Source organism: Wolffia australiana, chromosome 14 (assembly GCF_029677425.1).
Source record: "Wolffia australiana isolate 7733 chromosome 14, ASM2967742v1".
NCBI classification, from domain to species: domain Eukaryota; kingdom Viridiplantae; phylum Streptophyta; class Magnoliopsida; order Alismatales; family Araceae; genus Wolffia; species Wolffia australiana.
Genome location: NC_135848.1, coordinates 5,986,647 through 6,005,758, shown reverse-complemented (window position 1 = coordinate 6,005,758; position 19,112 = coordinate 5,986,647). Strand labels below are relative to the sequence as shown.

The 19,112-nt window shown below is 42.6% G+C and overlaps 3 protein-coding genes across 4 annotated transcripts; 1 reads left to right on the top strand and 2 right to left on the bottom strand.

Annotated features, from left to right (window-relative positions):
* Nucleotides 1-1,538: 1,538 nt before the first annotated feature.
* Nucleotides 1,539-8,601, bottom strand: LOC144712085 (uncharacterized). The gene is made up of 3 exons (XM_078586266.1): nt 8,499-8,601; nt 6,451-7,410; nt 1,539-1,909 (listed from the first exon to the last, which is right to left on the bottom strand). Exons 1-3 carry the CDS (start codon nt 8,599-8,601, stop codon nt 1,803-1,805), a joined length of 1,170 nt encoding a protein of 389 aa, XP_078442392.1. The 3' UTR covers nt 1,539-1,802.
* A 1,300-nt stretch (nt 8,602-9,901) lies between these two features.
* LOC144711856 (Pentatricopeptide repeat (PPR-like) superfamily protein) lies at nt 9,902-11,880 on the top strand. Its single transcript, XM_078585956.1, has one exon. The coding sequence runs from the start codon at nt 9,902-9,904 to the stop codon at nt 11,651-11,653; it is 1,752 nt and encodes a 583-aa protein (XP_078442082.1). The 3' UTR covers nt 11,654-11,880.
* Nucleotides 11,881-13,516: 1,636 nt separating this feature from the next.
* On the bottom strand, nt 13,517-16,662 carry LOC144711857 (GCIP-interacting family protein). 2 transcript variants are annotated; one of them, XM_078585957.1, is made up of 6 exons: nt 16,580-16,662; nt 16,315-16,486; nt 15,414-15,565; nt 15,093-15,333; nt 13,945-14,081; nt 13,517-13,861 (listed from the first exon to the last, which is right to left on the bottom strand). In XM_078585957.1, exons 2-6 carry the CDS (start codon nt 16,448-16,450, stop codon nt 13,634-13,636), a joined length of 894 nt encoding a protein of 297 aa, XP_078442083.1. In that variant the 5' UTR covers nt 16,451-16,486; nt 16,580-16,662; the 3' UTR covers nt 13,517-13,633. The 2 variants fall into 2 exon arrangements, with proteins under 2 accessions (XP_078442083.1, XP_078442084.1); XM_078585958.1 differs by having other exon boundaries at nt 16,315-16,647.
* Nucleotides 16,663-19,112: the final 2,450 nt, after the last annotated feature.

Genomic DNA, 19,112 nt, shown 5'->3' with positions numbered 1-19,112 from the left:
TAAATATGGATGTTCTCAACGCAAATTCATCAGTGGATGGTTGGGTAAGGTTGCATCGAACAATTCCCCTAACTGATGTAGATGGATCATGACGAGGTAGGGATGGTGGACTGTCAGTGATGCCAATGAAGCTCACCAAACCTTCTTCGTGCAGAAATTCATCTACGACGTAATTATCTACCCTATATTCTTCTTCATCAATAGGTTGCTCGTCTACGGTAGGTTCAATATCAAAAGATTCTTGACCTATATGTAGGGCTCGGGAAGGGCATTGGGAGGCTCTATGACCACGTCCCTGACATTTAAAGCAAGTCATGTCAAATGGATCAAATTGTGCTGGATTGGGTTGAGGCAGAGCTCTCGCGGTGGAGTCGAGGGAAGAAGTGGTACGGGAATTAGGATTGGTTGGAGCGGTGGATGGTGGTGTGGGGGCAGGAGCACAATGTTCAGTGGAAGTGCAATTTAGAGGGGGTATCGGTGCTGGAAGAGCTAGAGGTGGGTTACGCGGAGCTAATCGGTTAGAGTAGGAGGAATGAGCACAATCGGTAAGGGCGGGACGGTCACTAATGACAGGAGTGTTGTATAAGGTCTGACATAGTTCAAGATCTTCTACAATCTGATAGGCCTGCTCGAGTGTAGCAGCCTTGTGAACAAGTAATTCTGTCTCTAAGTACGGGTTGAGTCCAGTTCTAAATCGGGATATGATAACTCAGGGATTCTCCTCAACTCAACATCTCATATAAAATTCCTCAAATTGAGTAATGTAGTCGGATACGGGGTGCCTACCCTTTTGTAACTTATTCCATTGATCTAGAAGGTTATCTAAATAACCAATAGGGACATATTTCTCATGCAATTTGTCTTTCATTTGGGGCCATGTATCTGTAGGTGGCTCTCGTCGGTTGTAGATTGAAAATTCAAGGTTCTCCCAAAAGATTTTGGCTTGACCCCCTAATTTCGTCTCATCATAGTGAACTTTCTGCCACTTGAGCATATTGTACCATTTGAAATAGCTGTTAAGTTTAGACTCCAAATCTAGATATTTTTTAGGGTCCCTAGACCCCTCATAATATGGAACATTGACTTTGACACTCCTTTGAATCTGCTGCCAATGATTGTCATTATCCAAATGTCAGTGATCGCGAAGTGGTGCCCGATCCTCAGGAGGATAGGGATCATCCAACTCAGGACAATTCCCATTCCAACCTCGGCGCCTATCATCAGGTGGATAGGGATCATTCCAAGGGGGATGATTCCTATCACGATTTGGGATTCTCTCCTTCGGTAGAGAGTAATCATCACGGGGAGGACTATTACCCTCATGTACCGTGTTTCTATCCATAGGTGGATAGGGATCGTTCCGCGGAGGACGATTCCTATCATGGCCCGGGTTTCTAGGATCAGGTGGATAGAAATCGTCTCGATGATTCCTATCGTGGCCTGGCGTTCTGCTCTCAGGAGGAATTGGCGCAAGGCAACGGCAACGACAGTGGCAGTGGCAGTCTGAAGGGGTGAGGGCTAGGGAAAATCTTCCAAGAAGAAAACTCAATTCTTGAAAATAAACTTGCCAAATGTTTCTTGAAACGTTGGCCTAAATATAGGCCTTGGAGGAAAGAGAAAATACGAGAAAGGACATAAAATAAAAGTGGACGACGTGTAATCGTGTCATGTCAAAGGGAAGTTCAGGATCTCTTGTTGAGGACGTGTCATGATGCGTGACGGCTCGGGAGATTGTGGTGGCATGTCCGGCGATGGTGCGTTTGTTGTCGGTGCGCTGATTTGGTCATCATCCTGGCAGTTCTTCAGTTGATGTTGATGACGAGTCTGGATGCGAGGCGTGTCAGATGACGTTGGCGGCACGCCCGAGGTTGGTGCGTTGACATCGTCGCCACCAGATGGTCTACAAGAACTTAAAGAAGAAATGGATAATAATAAGTGGATATCTAAAAGCAAATTGATTGTGCATATGCTATTAGATTCTGGACACAAGAGCAGCTTGAGAACAACCTTGAAGGGAGAAATTAAAGGGTGGAATAAGTTCCGCACTAGGTACACTTTATGTGTTGTGTATTAGATTTTTTTTGAAATCAATTTCATCTTCTATTGCGTAGAAAAGAATTCAATCAAAGCATCATAACCCAACATGTGTGTGTGTGTGAGAGAGAGAGACTTAGAGAGTGAGAGAGGGAAAGAATGAGAGAATGAGAGAGGGAGAGAATGAGAGAACGAGAGAGGGAGAGAATGAGAGAGTGGAAATGAATCAAATAGCTAGTGAGTGAGAAAGAAAGTGATAAGATTGGGAGAATGTGAGGCGGTGAGTGTGAAAGAGAGAGAATTTTGAGAGGAAGAATGAGAATGAAAAAGTTTATGTGTGATAAGGAATGAACGAGAGAGAAATGATCAAAGAGAGATGAAGGAGGGAGAGACTTATCGATCGACATAGACACATAACAAGAAGCAGGGAGAAAAGGAGATAGATCTAATAAGAGAGAGAGAGAGAGAGGAAGATGGAGGGGGAAAGAGAGTTTGACATTCAGTGAACAAGGATGGAGAAAGTGACGTAGATTCAGAGAGAGAGAGAGAGATAGGAAGACGGATGGAGAAAGAGTGATAAATCAACATAAAGAGAAAGTGGGAGAGGAAGGAGGGACAAAGAGAGACTTATACAAAGAGAAGCAGGAGGATGGAGGGATGAAATGAGACAGATCGTCACAAAGAGAGAGAGAGAGAGAGAGAGAGAGAGAGGTATAATCAACTTGGGAAATTGTGGTGGCACAGGTAGTGAATCCTGATGACGGTGATGGCACTGTCAGAGGGCATGATGGAAGGATGAAAGGGGAGAGGAATGGTTTGTATATTTTTCCTGTATGCATGCAGGAATATTAATATTTTATGAATATATGTACGCTGTAATTTTATATTCATATTTAGTATTTTGGCTGGTTCAACGTGTGAACCAATATTGAACCAAATAATTGGTCAGACCTAACAAGGCTGACTGACAGTTCATTTTTCTTTGGTCTGTCCGAAGATAGATCAAACGGTGTCATGCCCTAATAATATCTTATGGAATTACACATTTCAAAAAAAAGTATTATTCTGTAAAAAGATTATTTGTTTCCCTATTGATGGCTACATCCTTCATGGATCGACTCATTTGCATTTTAATTTGAGTTTCTACTACTTTAATGTTGCAGTTCTTCAGCTAAAAACCATATATGGTAATAGTTTATCACATGGCATCATAATGATTATATTTACTCTGAATGATTCATAGAATTTTTGAAATGTATTACGAGAAGCTCTATCAGTCTTAAATATCTTTACATGGAACATATAAATACTAATATTTATATGTTACGTTCTTTACATAGAACATCTAAATATCAATGTGCATGCTATTTTTATTTTTGGCATCTAAATATTAATGTACATAGAACATAAAAAAGATTAATGCCCTTGTTAACTTGATTGATTGCCTCACTAATTTTACTGCATCAATTATAATTTTAAGGGAATTAAATTGCATTTTAACATGAAGATTTTGACCAATATATTTAATTTATTTAAGAAAATAATGTATCATGACATGATGTTATCAACTGTACTTCTTCATCTAAGATAGTATGGAAAACTTTTGATGCTATGCTTATAATGGTAAAAATCAACTTTCAACATGTGACAAAATTCACAAATTTTCTCATAAATATAGTTCATTTTGTAAGTATAAATCATCTAAAAACTGAGAAAACTACAACTATATTTGTATTTTGAGTCAGTATTGAAGCTAGATTTAGTATATAGTATCTTATTTCTAGACCACCTGACTACATACATAGGCCTTTTGTTGATAAACACGAGTTGAAAATTACAAATTAATGTTTTGGGTTTGTGATTGTGATCAACGATTGAAGATGAGTACTGCAGCAAAAATTAAAAATAAAGTGTAATCGAGTTTTAAATTTTAAATGAGAATTATTAGTGATCAAATCACATTGTGAGAAATAGAGTCCATTATCCCATTGGGTCACCAAAATTTTAGGTCATGAACTGCATATGTCTGGACTCTGTTCATACTTATTTTTAAACTTTTTAAAAAAATCCGTATAATTTAAGTATATCAAAAAAGATCCATGGATTATTTTTGTGACCCTTTGAGTTTTGATGCCCTCATTACACATATTGACCAACCTTATCAACTAACTATATCGACATATAGATTTAATAATCAAGGATCAATTTAACCTAATCGATAGGTTAAGTTTCTAGACCCTCGGATGCCAAGCTATGTCTTGTGCTCTGGTAGCACTTGAACTCTCTCTTAAAACTTTTATCATCATTCGCTAATGCATATGTATAATCCTTCATCAACGCAACACCATCAAATGAATAGCTCAACTGGACATTTGACTTGAATGGTTGAAGCAACCCAAGAACCTCTCTATATGGTCGTCTTGATTTTGTGAAATTAATTTGGCCAATTGTGAGATTTACATTGCAAAAGGTTGCAATCCATGGAATTTTTCCATTGTCCATTAAGCTGCTCGCTGGTTGGCTTGATGCATCTCCTAAGTGCCATCCTTCACTTTCAATAAGTTTTAACCAGGGCTTATACATTTGTAAAACTCAAAATATTAATTATAAATTATATATTTTTCTTTAAAACACTTCACAAGGATCGTACTATAATTGAATGAAAATATTAGGGAACCTATACAAAATTAAGTAAGATGCATCTTGTATAGATTTGGAGAATATACATATATATGATCACATGAAATGAAATACTAAGATAAATGAATGCAATAATATAACTAATTATAAATTCAATTATAAATACATGTTTATTAAACATGGGGCAAACAATGATACTTGATTCACCCATTGAATGTTTACTATAAAACATCAAAGAGCTGCAGTTATGATTGTAATTATAAGATATCTACTCATCGATGGCTAATCCAGGTTAATCTTTCTTTGTCATTTATGAGAAAAGAAAAGGGAAATTCCAATGACTAAAATAAAACTAGTTTTCTGAATTATTATAAACCGCAATATCTATCCAAGGTGGAAACAAGAGAGACTCACCATCATATCGTGCCTAGAATCACTCAGCTATTTATAACTGTCTCAATTGGTTAATGGGATTTGAAGAGAAGCAAAATATCTCCTTAATTCAATTAAATTATCTTGAATTCAAGTTTCAGCTATGCCAATTCTCTTATCTTGATGTTGCCTCATTGTTAGACTTTTTTTTTATAAAAATAAATTTTTTTGGATGTGATTTGGAGTAATTAACAAAACCTTAGTACACAAACAATGTAGAAATATGACTTATACCTATAAAGTTATGTTGCTTGAGTCCACAAGCACTATACCACTCTCTAATAAAGAGAGCACTCAGAGTGCACAAACAATATTTTCAACAAAACAATATAAATCAATATTGTTTCTTGAAGGTAAAAGGGCCTTATATAAGCCACAAAAGTTCATCCATAATGATGGTACCATTGAGAAGACAGCTTAAAACATTGAGAAAAACAACGCTTACAATTTAAAATAGAAGATTAGGAGTCAGATAGGCCTAAGCAGATATAGTAGACAGACTCTGGGGACTATAAAATATATAAATAGATACTGTGTGTTTCAAGAAGATCCTCACATGAAAAAACAAAATATCTGCACCATTGAAAAGGTGTAGCAAAGATATTCTTCAAATTCTGGCAGAAGTAGAATTTATTAGAGGATTCTGTCAAAGAAAAATCTGTAAGATGATTTTTTTTAGATCTTGCTAGCTTCAAGAAGGATCTCCTACTTGTGCCACCAGTTGTAAATGAGCCTAAACAAATGAGCTTCTAGGCTACATCAATAATCCACATCTAGCATTCATGTCTGCATAAATTAAAAAAATCTATGCTTTAAAATAGGAGACCCATCCTCCCAAGTATTTCTAACACCCATGGCCATAACATGCAGCATGGGGTCTGATGCCGGACGTTGTCAAAACGTTGTCCGGTCGTCACCGAGGGTACGGGCTCGGTGTCGTATCGGGGACTAATCGGACTACGTCGGCCGACGTCGTCCGACGGATGCTAATGACAGGTAGGGGTGATGACGTGCAATGCGAAAGTCCTATGTGTAGTACGTGCGTGCGCCCACGAGCGGTGGGTGCCGTTCCAGAGAATTGACGGGATTGCTCTAAGTAAGGTCAGACGGACCTCCTGAACCTCACCCGAGAAGGTCGAGGGCGAGTACGTCACCGAATGGGAAGCCCTGCTATAGTGCTCACACGCGTCGGGAGAACCCGACTCGTACCGGGCAGGTAATACTCTCGTTGAATTTTCGTCGTTTTCTCAGCCTGTCACTCGCTCACCTATCTAACCCGGAAGAGGCGAACCAAAAGTGCACTGAAGAAAGTAAAGTACGTAAAGGAGAGTGAGTGAGGGGTACCGTTGTCGCTCTGGCGACAGATATGCGTAACCGGAGATCCGTAGAGACGCGGGAGTCCTGAGTGACGGGAAGATGCCGGCAAGAATGTGGGCGCAGGAGTAGACGTCGACGGCGGCAGATCGGTTGTTGACAAGGGGCGTGATGTCGATGCGGTGCGGACCGCCGGAGCTAAGGACTTGTTCCCGGGGGCCGTGCGCGCGGGACGACTACCAGCGGGGTAGAATCGCCCGCGGGTGGTGAGTGAATGGTAGTGGGGTAAGGTGTCCCGGGCGGGTAGGTTGGGTCGAATGGCGAGGTGAGAGGGGTGAAAAGTGGACGTAATCGGGCAGCAAGCGCGGAGAAAGAGGGCGTGGGCGCAGGTTGCCCGGCGGTAGAGGGCTACGCGCGACCGGAAAAGAAACCGGCTGCGCGATGTGAGCGGAGGCGGGGTGAGAGAGGGTGCGATGAGGAATAGGGGTAGGGAGATAGCACGGGCGGAGGCGGGACGTGCGGGGGGAGTGTGGGCGGCGACGAGCGGGTTAGGGAGGTGGTGTGGGCGTCGGCCGGGTGGAGAGGACGGCGCGGACGGCGGAGGGAGGTGAAAAGGCGGGGCCGAGAACGTGCAGCGGCAGAGCGGGAAAAGAACGGGGGGGGAGAGGTTGGCGGCAGGGGTGACGGGGAGCGCGTGGGCGGTGACAGAGGAGGAGAGGGAGGGCGCGGCGACGGCGGGAGGTGCGGGGACGGCATGGTCGGCGGTGGAAACGGGGGAGGCGGCGCCGCCGGCGGTATAACCGCGGGTGGCGGCTGGGCGGCGGTCGGCGACGGTCGGGCGGCGGGCGGTGGCTCTTCTTCTCCTTCTCTCTTCTCTCCCTTCTTCTCCTTCTTCCTCTCCTTCCTCTTCTTCTTCTTCCTTTCTTCTTCTTCTTCCTTCTCCCTCCTTCCTTTCATCTTCCTGCTCGCGCGGTCGTGACTCTTCAAATTCTCATAACTTTATAACTTAAAATTCAAGAGTACTGTTCTTGGGGCACCCCTCCTCCTTATATAGGATGGATGATATGGGCCCCCAATAACCAACAAAACAGAAAAGGAAAAAAGAAAGGGAAAGAAAACAGAAGGCCTGTTAAGGCCAGCTAAAGTGCTAGGGGGGGGAAAGGAATCCTCATATGGGTTCTTTCCCCCTTACAAAGACAAGATGAAAAAAAAGAAAGATGCGGCGATAAGATGAAAAACGTGGGCAAGACGGTGAGCGATCCAGAGGTGGTGGCAGCGCGTCATCATGCCGTATATCGGAATTCGGGGTCGCACGTCGCTGCTGCGGCTCATCGTGACGGCTGGGTACGTGTCGGTGGCGGGCTCGATGACGATGGTGGCTCCTCACGCTCTGGCTCGATGACGACCGGCGGTGCTGCGCCATCAGGGTCCATAAAATTCAACAGTCATAAAAATTATAATTAAAACTAGGGCTAAGTCCAGCATAGTAAATCATCTATTGAAAACTTGCCTTCTAAGTTTTAAATCCAGACAACTCGAGCTTAATACATGAGTGGCAATGCAAAAGATCACTATACCTAGTGATGTTGTAGTGTGACTATTTACCAAAACAACCCAACTCACTAAATCACAAATTTAGCCCATCTCAAGCGGAGTTGGAGTAGGAATTCATTGCCCAACCAAACAATCTACTTGCATAAACTGCTCCCGGTTATAGGCTTGGCCTCCTCTCAGACATTGTTTTACATTCCATCAAAGACTCGCAGAGAAAAATCTGTATATATCTTTTAAATGTACTATATCCCTAAGGTTCTTTGTTCTTTTAATTCATTGAATCAAATTTCAGATATCCTTATCAAGAATGCATAAAAACTATACCCATTGAACCAAGAGCTAAACGTGATGGGGAGCGGTTGGTGTAACGGAATGGCACTGCTGGCGTAACATACATTTTAATTTCCTTTTCGAATATATCCCTCTAAAAAGTGCCACTTGAAAGTCTAAGAGGCGCCTCACTTGATGCAGACTTCAGTGAATTTTTTAATATATAATTTTTCATCTTTCTCCCTGGGACTTGCCTCTGGACCACTGCCTCCGCTTCCTGCAGCCACTACCGGCCCACCAAGTCAGTGCACATCGCCTGTCTATGCCAAGTTTCTTGCAGTGGTCACGTTGCCTCATCACCACCTTCACGCTGCTTCCCAGTACCCACTATCACCCCCCTAAGTCAGTGCACATTGCATGTCTACGCAAAGTCGCTTGCTGTGATTGCGTTGCATGATTACGACCTACACGTTGTTTGCCTGTAGTGAGCGCCTCGCCTCATCAACATCTGCACTTCCCATCATCACCACCCGCACACCACTCGCTGATAGTGAGCATGCTGCTCATTGATATTGAGCATGACACCTCATCGCCACTCGGCCGCCGCTCGCCTGTAGTGAGCACACCACCTCATCACCACCTGCACACCACTCATCGGTAGTGCTTGCCTGCAGTGAGCACATCACCTCATCACCACCTGCACACCACTCATCGGTAGTGCTTGCCTGCAGTGAGCACATCACCTCATCACCACACGCATGCAGCTCACTGGTGTGCCACCACATCACCACCCACACTATGCTAGCCAGTAGTGAGTACATCTCCTCATCACCACACTATGCTTGCCTGTAGTGAGCACGTCGCCTCATCACCACCCGCACGCCGCTCACCTGTACAGAGCACGTTGCCTCATCACCACCCACACACCGCTTGCCACATCACCACCCGCACACTGCTCACTTACAGTGAGCACGTCGCCTCATCACCACCCACTCACCGTCCACACACTGCTGGCCTGTAGTGAGCACGTTGCCCCATCACCACCTGCACACCACTCGCCAGTAGTGAGTACTGTCGCCTCATCACCATTCGCACACGGCTCGCCTGTAGTGAGCACGTCGCCCCATCACCACCCGCATGCCACTAGCCAGAAGTGAGTACTGTCGCCTCATCACCATCCGTACACTGCTCGCCTGCAGTGAGCACGTGGCCCCACCTCCATCCGCACGCTGCTGGCCTGTAGTGAGCACGTCGCCCCATCACCACCCGCACGCCGCTTGCCTGTAGTGAGCACGTTGCCCCATCACCACCTGCACACTGCTCGCTGCAGTGAGCACGTCGCCCCACCTCCACCCGCACGCTGCTGGCCTGTAGTGAGCACGTCGCCCCACCTCCACCCGCACGCCGCTCGCCTGTAGTGAGCACGTCGCCCCATCACCACCCGCACGCCGCTGGCCTGTAGTGAGCACATCGCCCCACCTCCACTCGCACACCGCTCGCCTGTAGTGCGCACGTCGCCCCACCTCCACCTGCCTGCCGCCCGCACATAGCTGAGTACATCGCCCCATCTCTGCCCGCCGTCACCGTCACCGTCACCGTCACAACCATCAAATAAAACCCCAAACCGCCGTCCCCTCCACTGTTGACCACGGCGAGAATGCTCTCCACAAGGACTCTTCGTCTTCCCCGCCTCTGCGCTTCAGACACCTTCAACCGAGCTCAGATCAACCATCTCATCCTCAACCAGCGCTGGTCCGACCTCCAATTCTCTTCCCCCGACGCCCTCCTCCTCTTCCTCCTCGACGACCCATCTCTCCAGCTCGACCCAGCCCTCCAATTCTTCAAATGGGCCACCCGCCAAGCCCTCCCCTCCCCCTTCCCCCTCCCCCTCCACTGCCGCCTCCTCCTCCTGCTCGCCTCCTCCCACAGATTCAGCCATCTCCGGTCTCTAATCCACTCCCTCGTCAAATCTAGGGTTCATCCCCCCGCTTCAATCTTCCACTCCCTCGCCGTCTCCGGCGCCCCCAAATCAACCCTCTCCCTCGTCGCCGACGTGCTGCTCACGGAGCTCGCCAGAAGATCCACCGCCGACGCCGCCGTTGAAGCCTTCCGCCGAGCCCGGGCCTACGGTTTCAAGCTCTCCCCCTTGTCCTGCAATCCCCTGCTCAATTCTCTGGTCAGGGAATCCCGATTGAAGACCGCGGAGAGGGTTTATAAAGAGATGGTGATGGGAATGGCGGAGCCGGACTTGATCACCTTCAATACCATCATCCATGGGTTCTCCAAGGCCGGGAAGATGCAGAGAGCCAAGGATTTGATGCTGGACATGAAGCGGAGGGGGGTTTGTCCTTCCGTTGTCACCTTCAACACGATCATTCACGGGTATTGCCAGATGGGGAGAGTCGGGGGCTTGATCAGGGCCGGAGAGGTGTTCGAGGAAATGATCTTGAGTCGGATTTCCCCTAATCTGATCACGTTCAATACTCTGATCAACGGGCAGTGCAGAGAGGGGAGTTTTTCTTCTGCCCAGAAGCTGTTCGATGAAATGCTGGAGATGGGGTTGAAGCCTAATACGGTCACCTACAATTGCTTGATCAACGGGCTCTGTGCGGAGGGCAGGATGGAGGAAGCTCGAAGGATGTTGGAAGAGATGAAGGCGGGCGAGGGAACGAAGCCCAGTATTAGAACTTACAATTCGATCATCAATGGGTATTGCAAGAAGAAGATGATGATGATGAAAGAGGCGGAGCGGCTTGTAATTGAAGCTTCGGAGATGGGGATTGAACCGGATGTCATCACTTACAATACTTTGATTGATGGGCACTGCCGATCGGGGAACATAGAGGCTGCTGAAGAGCTATACGGTTCGGTTTTCAAGAAGCAAGGATTTCCTCCTAATATTTCAACATTCAATTCTCTGATCTTGGGGTTTTGCCGAGGCGGGGACAAGAAGAAGATGAGGTGGGTCTGGGATGAGATGGCCGAGCATGGAGTTAAGCCGGATTTGGTGACTTATAATCAGCTGATTGGGTGTTTGTGTGGGAATGGGCGATCGAACAAGGGTTTGAAGCTCTTGGATGAGATGTTTGAGGTGGGGTTGAAGCCTAGTCATGTGAGTTATAATCTTGTGATTGATGGGTTCTGCAGAGAGGGAAACGTGAGAGCTGCTCTGAATTTGAGGTGGAGAATGGAGAAGCAGGGGAAAAGGCCCAATGAAGTTACCTTCAACGTGTTCATCAAGTGCTTTTGTAAGATGGGGAAAATGGAAGAGGCGAACAAGCTCCTGAATGAGATGCTGATGAAAGGGCTGACGCCGAATAAGATCACGTATGATATCATACGAGATGAGATGATAGACAATGGGTTCGTTCCGGATGTGGATGGGCATCTTCTCTGCGCCCGCTCATAGAAGTTAAAGTTCATTGTTAGAGCTCACTGCAAAGAAAATCAAAGCACAGAAAGATCAAACCTTAAACTGTTCATAACTAGGTCGAATAAGGTACCCGTAGTTTCTTCTTCTTTTTCTTTCTTTTTTCCCCCCAGTGTAACTATAGAGGAACGTGAGCCGATTCAGTGGCAAGTTCAAAGCTGTATCTATGTCAATATTAAGGAACAAGTACGCATTGTACACTTTTATGTTCTAAATTTTAGATATTTTCCATCAAATTTCAACTTTTGAATGCATGAAAGATCTGGCGAGTTAAAAGATTGTTAAAACCTCCCCCGATGCCTTAATTTTCTTATATGCTGGGATGTCTAATGCGACTACTATCTGTAATTTGCTAGTGAGCCCTATTTCAATAGATTACAATAGAATTTTGATATCCAGATCAGTGAATTAATTTATTTCTATCATTCATACTTTTACGCTATTCACAAACGTCTGAAACATTTATAAGATCAAGTCTCCCATTTTATGCGTTCAGGGGTGTTATCCCTGCCTGAATGGCTTCCACTTTCCACAAACTATCGAAGCAAATAAAAACGAAATGACAATTATGAGAACAAACTCATCGCAAACTTTCTACGTTCCACTTTCCACAACATGAAAGGTTCAATTTTGGATTATTGTTGTGGGCTTCTTTGATGGATCCATTGCTTTCTTTAATGGCACTTCAAGGGAAGAGGGATGGACGGACCTGATTCGATCAGGGAAATGCATAAGCTACATCTGATGTCGTATCGACGGTGGAGATGGCAGGAGTTCATCCCGAGTCGCTCGGAGGCATTTCCTTGGGGTGCTTCGATCCGTAGTGATCCACAAGCTGATTATGGTTCGCCAGCGCCACCTGTTACAGAGGGAAGAAATCTAGGTATGATTTAAATCACGATAATTCGTTAGCAGATTATCGATTATCCAGTTATAATTTGTGCCATTCTTGATGTGATTCGCTCAGGAACCAAAGAGAGCTGCGAGTATAAGTAATACATAAAATAATTTTTATTCAATTGATTGTTCTAGTAGATTCTGCTATACTTGTTGCGATTTTCTCAGGAACCAAAGAAAGCTGAGAGTAGAAGTAATACAGATTACAGTTTTTCTTCAATCGATTGTTCTAATAGATTCTACTATACCTGTTGCGATTTTCTCAGGAACCAAAGAAAGCTGAGAGTAGAAGTCTTACAGATTACCGGTTCTTTTCAATTGATTGTTCTAATAGTTTTTTTTTTTTAATATAGATTCTACAAGTTGCGAGTTGCTCAGGAACCAAAGAAAGCTGAGAGTAGAAGTAATGCAGATTACACTCTTTCCTCAATTGATTGTTCTATTAGATTCTATTATACTTGTTCCGATTCGCTCAGGAACCAAAGAAGAACAGATCGCAGTTATTATCTGACCAATTCGAATGTCGTCTGGAATTCTTGTTCGGAGTTTGGAAAGAATTCTTCCGCGGCACGATGAAAATTCGAGGAAATCGCGAATATTCAAGAATCGAAAATCGCGAGAGAGAGCGAGATCGCGAACGAAATCCTAGCAGATTGAAAGATCTTGCGAGGTTTTCCGCTGCTAAAGGACAAGCGATTGCAGGAGAGGATAAGTTGAATCGGAGAAGTTTGAATCTCAGTACCTTGCAGATCGGACAATTGATCTTGAAGGCAGCGGCTCGGGCCTCGAGCTGCGAGCCCTTGGCCTTCTGATTCCGCTCCGCGTTCTTCCGCTGCGCCTCGATCTTCTGCTTTCCCCGCGTCATCGCCACGCCGATCGCCGAATGAATCTTCCAATCTCCCGATATTTATACCACGACCGCTCCGCTCAGTCAACCGCTTCATATATATATAATCCACTCATTTCATTTATTGACTGTCTTTTCCCGAAACTCGGCGCCCAACGATTCCTCCAACAGATTAGAGAGAATGCGATCTCGATTCAAATTCAAAAACAGGATGATCAGTCGGGGAGCGCCGTCCCGCGCTCGAGGTTGTTCTTGATCTCGAGCGTGTACTTGCCGAACGCCCTCTCGATCTTCTTGTTGAAGTGCTCGTTGCGGTCGTTGATGGAGTCGATGTCCTTCTCCTCGTGGAACTTTCGCCGCCGGCTGAACGATTTCCGCTTCGCCTCCCGATCCCGAAGCTCCCTCACCATTCGATCCACGTTCTCTTCCGGAATCTTCGGATCCTGCGCCAAGAACACCGTCGAATCAACGCCGTAAATCTTTTAAATCTTTGAATTTTTCTAGGTTTTTGAATTCTTTCGATTACCTTGCCGTACTGGAGACTTGCGGCGTTGCGATAGAACTCGGGATCCTCTTCCTTGGCCTTGTTGTACGCCTCCATGTCGATTTCCATGTTCTTCGTCCTCTTTTTGTGCGCGTTGTACAACGTCTTCTGGTTGAAAACTGATGAATGCAATAATTTATCAGCAACAGATCTCTAAGAGAAACCAGTAAAACTGGAAAGCGTCGTTAGATTTAAGCTGATAGATGAAATCTAGAAGAAAATGCAACATGGATTTGAACAGTGTGAAGTCCTTTTCCAAGTTTCTAAAAATTTCTGGTATCCTCAATCTTTTGATTAGATGTTTCCCAAAGTTAGATCAAAACCGAAACATTTCTGATGCTGTTCCATTGATAAACTGTTTCCGATTATGATAAATTGTTTCCAAGATTTGATAGAAATTGAAACATTCCCGTTAACAGTAATTTCAATATGATGCTTCCAGGATTAAGTCGAAACAGAAACATTTGTAACACGAATTTTCCGACGAACTGTCTCTGATATTAGATAAAAACAAAAACGTTTCCGATACAACTCTTCCGATGAAATGTTTCCAAGGCTAGAGAGGAACTGAAACTTTTTTTATACAACGCTGTCGATCAACTATTTCCAATGCTAGATAGAAACAAAAACATTTCTGATACAGTTCTTCAGACAAAATGTTTCTAAAATTAGAGAGAAACTGAAACATTTTTAATGGAATGCAGTCGATTAACAGTTTCCAAGGCTAGATAGAAACAAAAACATTTCTTACACAGTTCTTCTGATGGAATGTTTCCATGATTAGATAGCAACCGAAAGATTTTTTTATACAATGCTGTCAATTTATTGTCCAAGGCTAGATAGAAGCTAAAACATTTCTTGCACAGTTCTCCCGGTAAAAAGTTTCCAAGATCAGATAGAAAAACATTGAAATAAAATGCTTTCAATTTACTGTTTCCAGGGTAAGATAAAAACTAAAACATTTCTTGGCACAGTTCTTTCAATGAACTGTTTCCAGAAGTGGATAGAAACGGAAACAATGCTGATTTAATTCTGCTTATGAACTGTTTCCGAGATAAGAAATGAACAAAGGGTATTGAGAAGACATTGTTCAGAACAGAAAAAACAAAAGAGTAACTTCATAAACTTACCATCCCAACCAGCAGGGGCAGGATCTTTCTCCCACTTCTTGTACTTTGCCTCAGCCATCTCCTGCGTGTCAAGCATGTAAGCTTTCTTCATCTCCAAGCCATTGGCATCTAGAAGCTTTCCAATCCTCTTCTTCCTGTCTTCCAGCCACTTCTGCTTGGACACGCCGCGCGACTCCGGCGGCGCCTCGAGCTTCTTCTTCTCTGCCACCATCGCCATCTGATTGGCTTTTTGCGCTTCGTTCTACAGATCAAAGACCATGAAAGAGGTCAGTTTGATCGAAATTGCACGATGAAATAGGAAGAAAAGATTAAAAAATGCACCATCTTTAGCCTAAGTTCGAACAGCTTTTTCTGCCTCTCGCTCATATTGGGGTACGCAGCATCCATTTCTTTCTGGCTGTCATTGTCATCAGGATGAGCGTCAGGGCTTGATGCTCGTTCTGGAGAGAGGACTCTCTCGGAGGAATCAACATCTGCAGGTTATAATAAATATGAGATTTCCCGGCAAAATCAAAAACCCACAACGTTTTCCGCAAAGAATGGATGAAGCCCATGAAATGGTAAGATATAATTTTAAAAGGCATTTGGTTTTTTGAAGAAAAAAGATGGGATAGATACATGCGGACGACCAATTCCTAGAAAGCTTAATGCAGTTGGGATGTAAGAATCAAACAATGAATCGGATTTGTGTATCCTGCCACTTTCAGTAAGAAAATTACAGTGTATGGAATAAAATTATTAATTTGATTTGATAGATCTAACGTTTTGCCACATGACTATACAATGTTTTGCAACAGAGATTTCTTACAAGAAAAATTTCTGTTTATCACTATTTTTCGGAAGGAAAAATAGCACATGTTATGATCATGTAAGTTTGGAAGAAAATTATGCAGCGAAAGCATTAATTTAATCCATAGGTTTATCCTTTTCATTAGCACGCGTGTTTACTCCTAATTTTCCACGATTATCACCATTGAGCGACTGTAAGATTCCATCTCACACTGAAATCTTCGGCAACTTGCATAATTGTTTAGACTCGGGACTGTATTTAGACCGCACAACGTAGTTTCTTCCCCCGATTGAGGTAAATTTAGAAGAAGTTGCAGCAGCAAGCAAAAAAGAAGCAAGAATAATGCGTTCTCCAAGAAAGAAAACTGAGAATCGCTGTAAATACAAGGAATCTTCGGTCAGATCTTCAAATAATCAGAAAGAAGTATCAGACCTGGGGAAGGGGGACGAAGCGCGGCGGCGCGCTTTCTATCCTCGGCGATCTTATGAAAACAGTATTCTACGCATTCATGGTAAGGATTTGAAGCGTTGATGCAATCCGGATGTGCTCTGATACTGCTTTCGCTCATCTTCCGACCGTTCCTTCCAAGACTTTCGAGTTTCAACTGCAAATCACAGGAATCCAAAGGAATTTGATACCTTCGACTCCCGGTGAAGATCAAGAACAGCTCGAACTGATCAAGGAAGCGATTACGAACCACAAGAGTAGAGCGCGCGATCGGGCTAGGGCTCCGACGAGGGGTGACAACCGAGGCGAGATAAGAACGCTATTCTAAAATGTGTGCACATATATCTATATAAAATTCAAAAACATGGAGATCTGTTTATGACTTATTAAAAAATTAAATTTACAAGTGAGATAATATTCTTTTGACTTACAAAAAGAATTAGTTATTTTTACGGAGGAGTAAATCTAAATTTAGATTTATTAAATGCATTTAATGTATAACTTTCAGGTTTTAATAGACCCTTAGCATGTATTTGATGGATATTATGTGGCTGTCAAGCCAATCATACCACCATGTTTTCATTGAATGAAATATTTTATTCGTTATCATTCATTTGTGATGTTTATAATGAAGTACATGAATACGTGCAATGATTGAATTAAAATGATATTATAACATATTGATTTCTAGTCTTTAAACATGCATTCTAAATATTCATATTCGACGTATAATCAAAATACATCGAATTATCCAGGTAGAATAACACTTTTTGATTCTACTTATGCCAAACAAGTTGATTGTACACTAAGGACAGATGGGTGGGTAATCTGGAGAAATAATTCATTGAATTTATCCATATGAATCCCTTAATGGTATTTACCTAAACATCAATCAAGTTGATTGTACTTATACAAAAAGTTCTTGGTGAGAATCAGGTTTTTAATCAATTTTTTTATTGATAATCAACCATACCCTAATCATTCGAGCGTCTCCCGCAAATGAATGACTATATGAGAGAGTTCAAACACTACTCGGTATCTTCTAGAGCACTAGGTATAACTTGGCACCCCATGGGTTGGAAACTTAACCTATAAATTAAGTTAAATTGGTCATTAATTTATTACTCTATATGTTGATGTAATTAATTAATAAAGTGGAGTAATAACTGTAAATGGGCCGCTAAAGTTATTAGCTAGAATGATATGTGGGCTTAGAGGGTCTCATGCATAATATAATATCATAAGGGCATTGGTAAATATATTTTTACCTAATGGACTTTTATGAAAAGTATTAAGTAAAATGTATATAGGGGAAGTGACACACATTATAGGAAACCAAGACATCCAGAGCTGGGTGCCCCCCCTTTCTTTTGAGCTTTCTCCACTCATCCAATAAGATAGTCTTCATGGTGATAATGCCTACGAGGATTTCAAGAAGAGTTGGAGAATGAGAATGTTATTAAAAAATCCATTGCATATAAAGGTGTTTTCTATTATTCAATTACAGTTATGAATATTATTAAAAAATCCATAAAATCCTATAATCTTGTAAAAATCCTTATAAAAATAATTTCAAGAAGAGATTTGTTTATTTCCCTATTATATTTAAATCTATAATAAAAAGTTAGACTCAGATTTTAGTGGATCTACCCCTTTCTTCTTTTATATTTTCTATATTTTGATGAAGGAAAATTTATAAATTTGTCCCATGAGCCTAATGTCAATGACACAATTAATTCCATTAATCAAACTGAATTGTAGGGCTATCAAAATTCAACAGATGATGTCACTTTGAATTTAAATGAGCTCCAAAGGGGATGCCTTTCTTTAAGGAATCCAATATGTTTTATATCTTGGCCAGGTTTATAATCTCACCTCATTATATGCATTTTTTCTTGATTTAATTATTTATTAAATAAATATATTTAAATTACCATTCATTATTTATTAGCTATCGAATCTGAGAATTTTTTTTAAATTTTTTTTGTCTATTTATTCACATTTTGAGACTTTACCTCACGTCACTTTCTAGAAGTCAAGTTGTAAGATTCTCACATGTTTGATTGAAATGTCCTAGGTGGAATAAATACAAAATTTTGGAGTCAACTATCTGAAACAAAGAAGCCAAGGACACAATAAGAACATGAGGAGGAAGCCTAAGTTCAAGAAAAGGGCCTGTCAAAGCCCAAATCTCTCTCCAGCCTAACATCGTGCCCTCTCAGTGCCTACTTCTCCTCTCCAATTCAAAGTGACTATAGTGGAATTGCTTACTGTTGGATTTTGTGGCTTCCATTGATGACCTACAATTGTTTGCGCAGTGGGAGGCTTAATAAAAAAATGATCTTAAAACTGAAGACACAATTACCAAAAACTGGAGACAATATGATCACATCACCTTTTCACAGATCATAACTCCTTAAGCTATTTATATGTCTGATCACTGGATGTATCAACGTGAACTTTTGAGCATTAGATTTCCTCTTTCGGTTGTACTATGCAGCTAGAAATCCAAGTGGATTTCTTCACCATCCTATCTCATCAGAAGCGAAAATTGGGAAGAGCAAGATAATATAGGCATGACACTCAAGAATGACTCCAATGGGTATCAAAAGTGGGTGCCCTTCCCTATACTATATGGGAAAAACTCATAAAATTTCCTACACAATTTTCATAAAAAATTTGATCCTTAAAAAATACCCATAGAAGCATCTTTACTTGAGTAAATCCACTTATACTTGAGTAAAATCTTGTGTGTGAGCCTCTCGGTCCATCTATCAATCTAG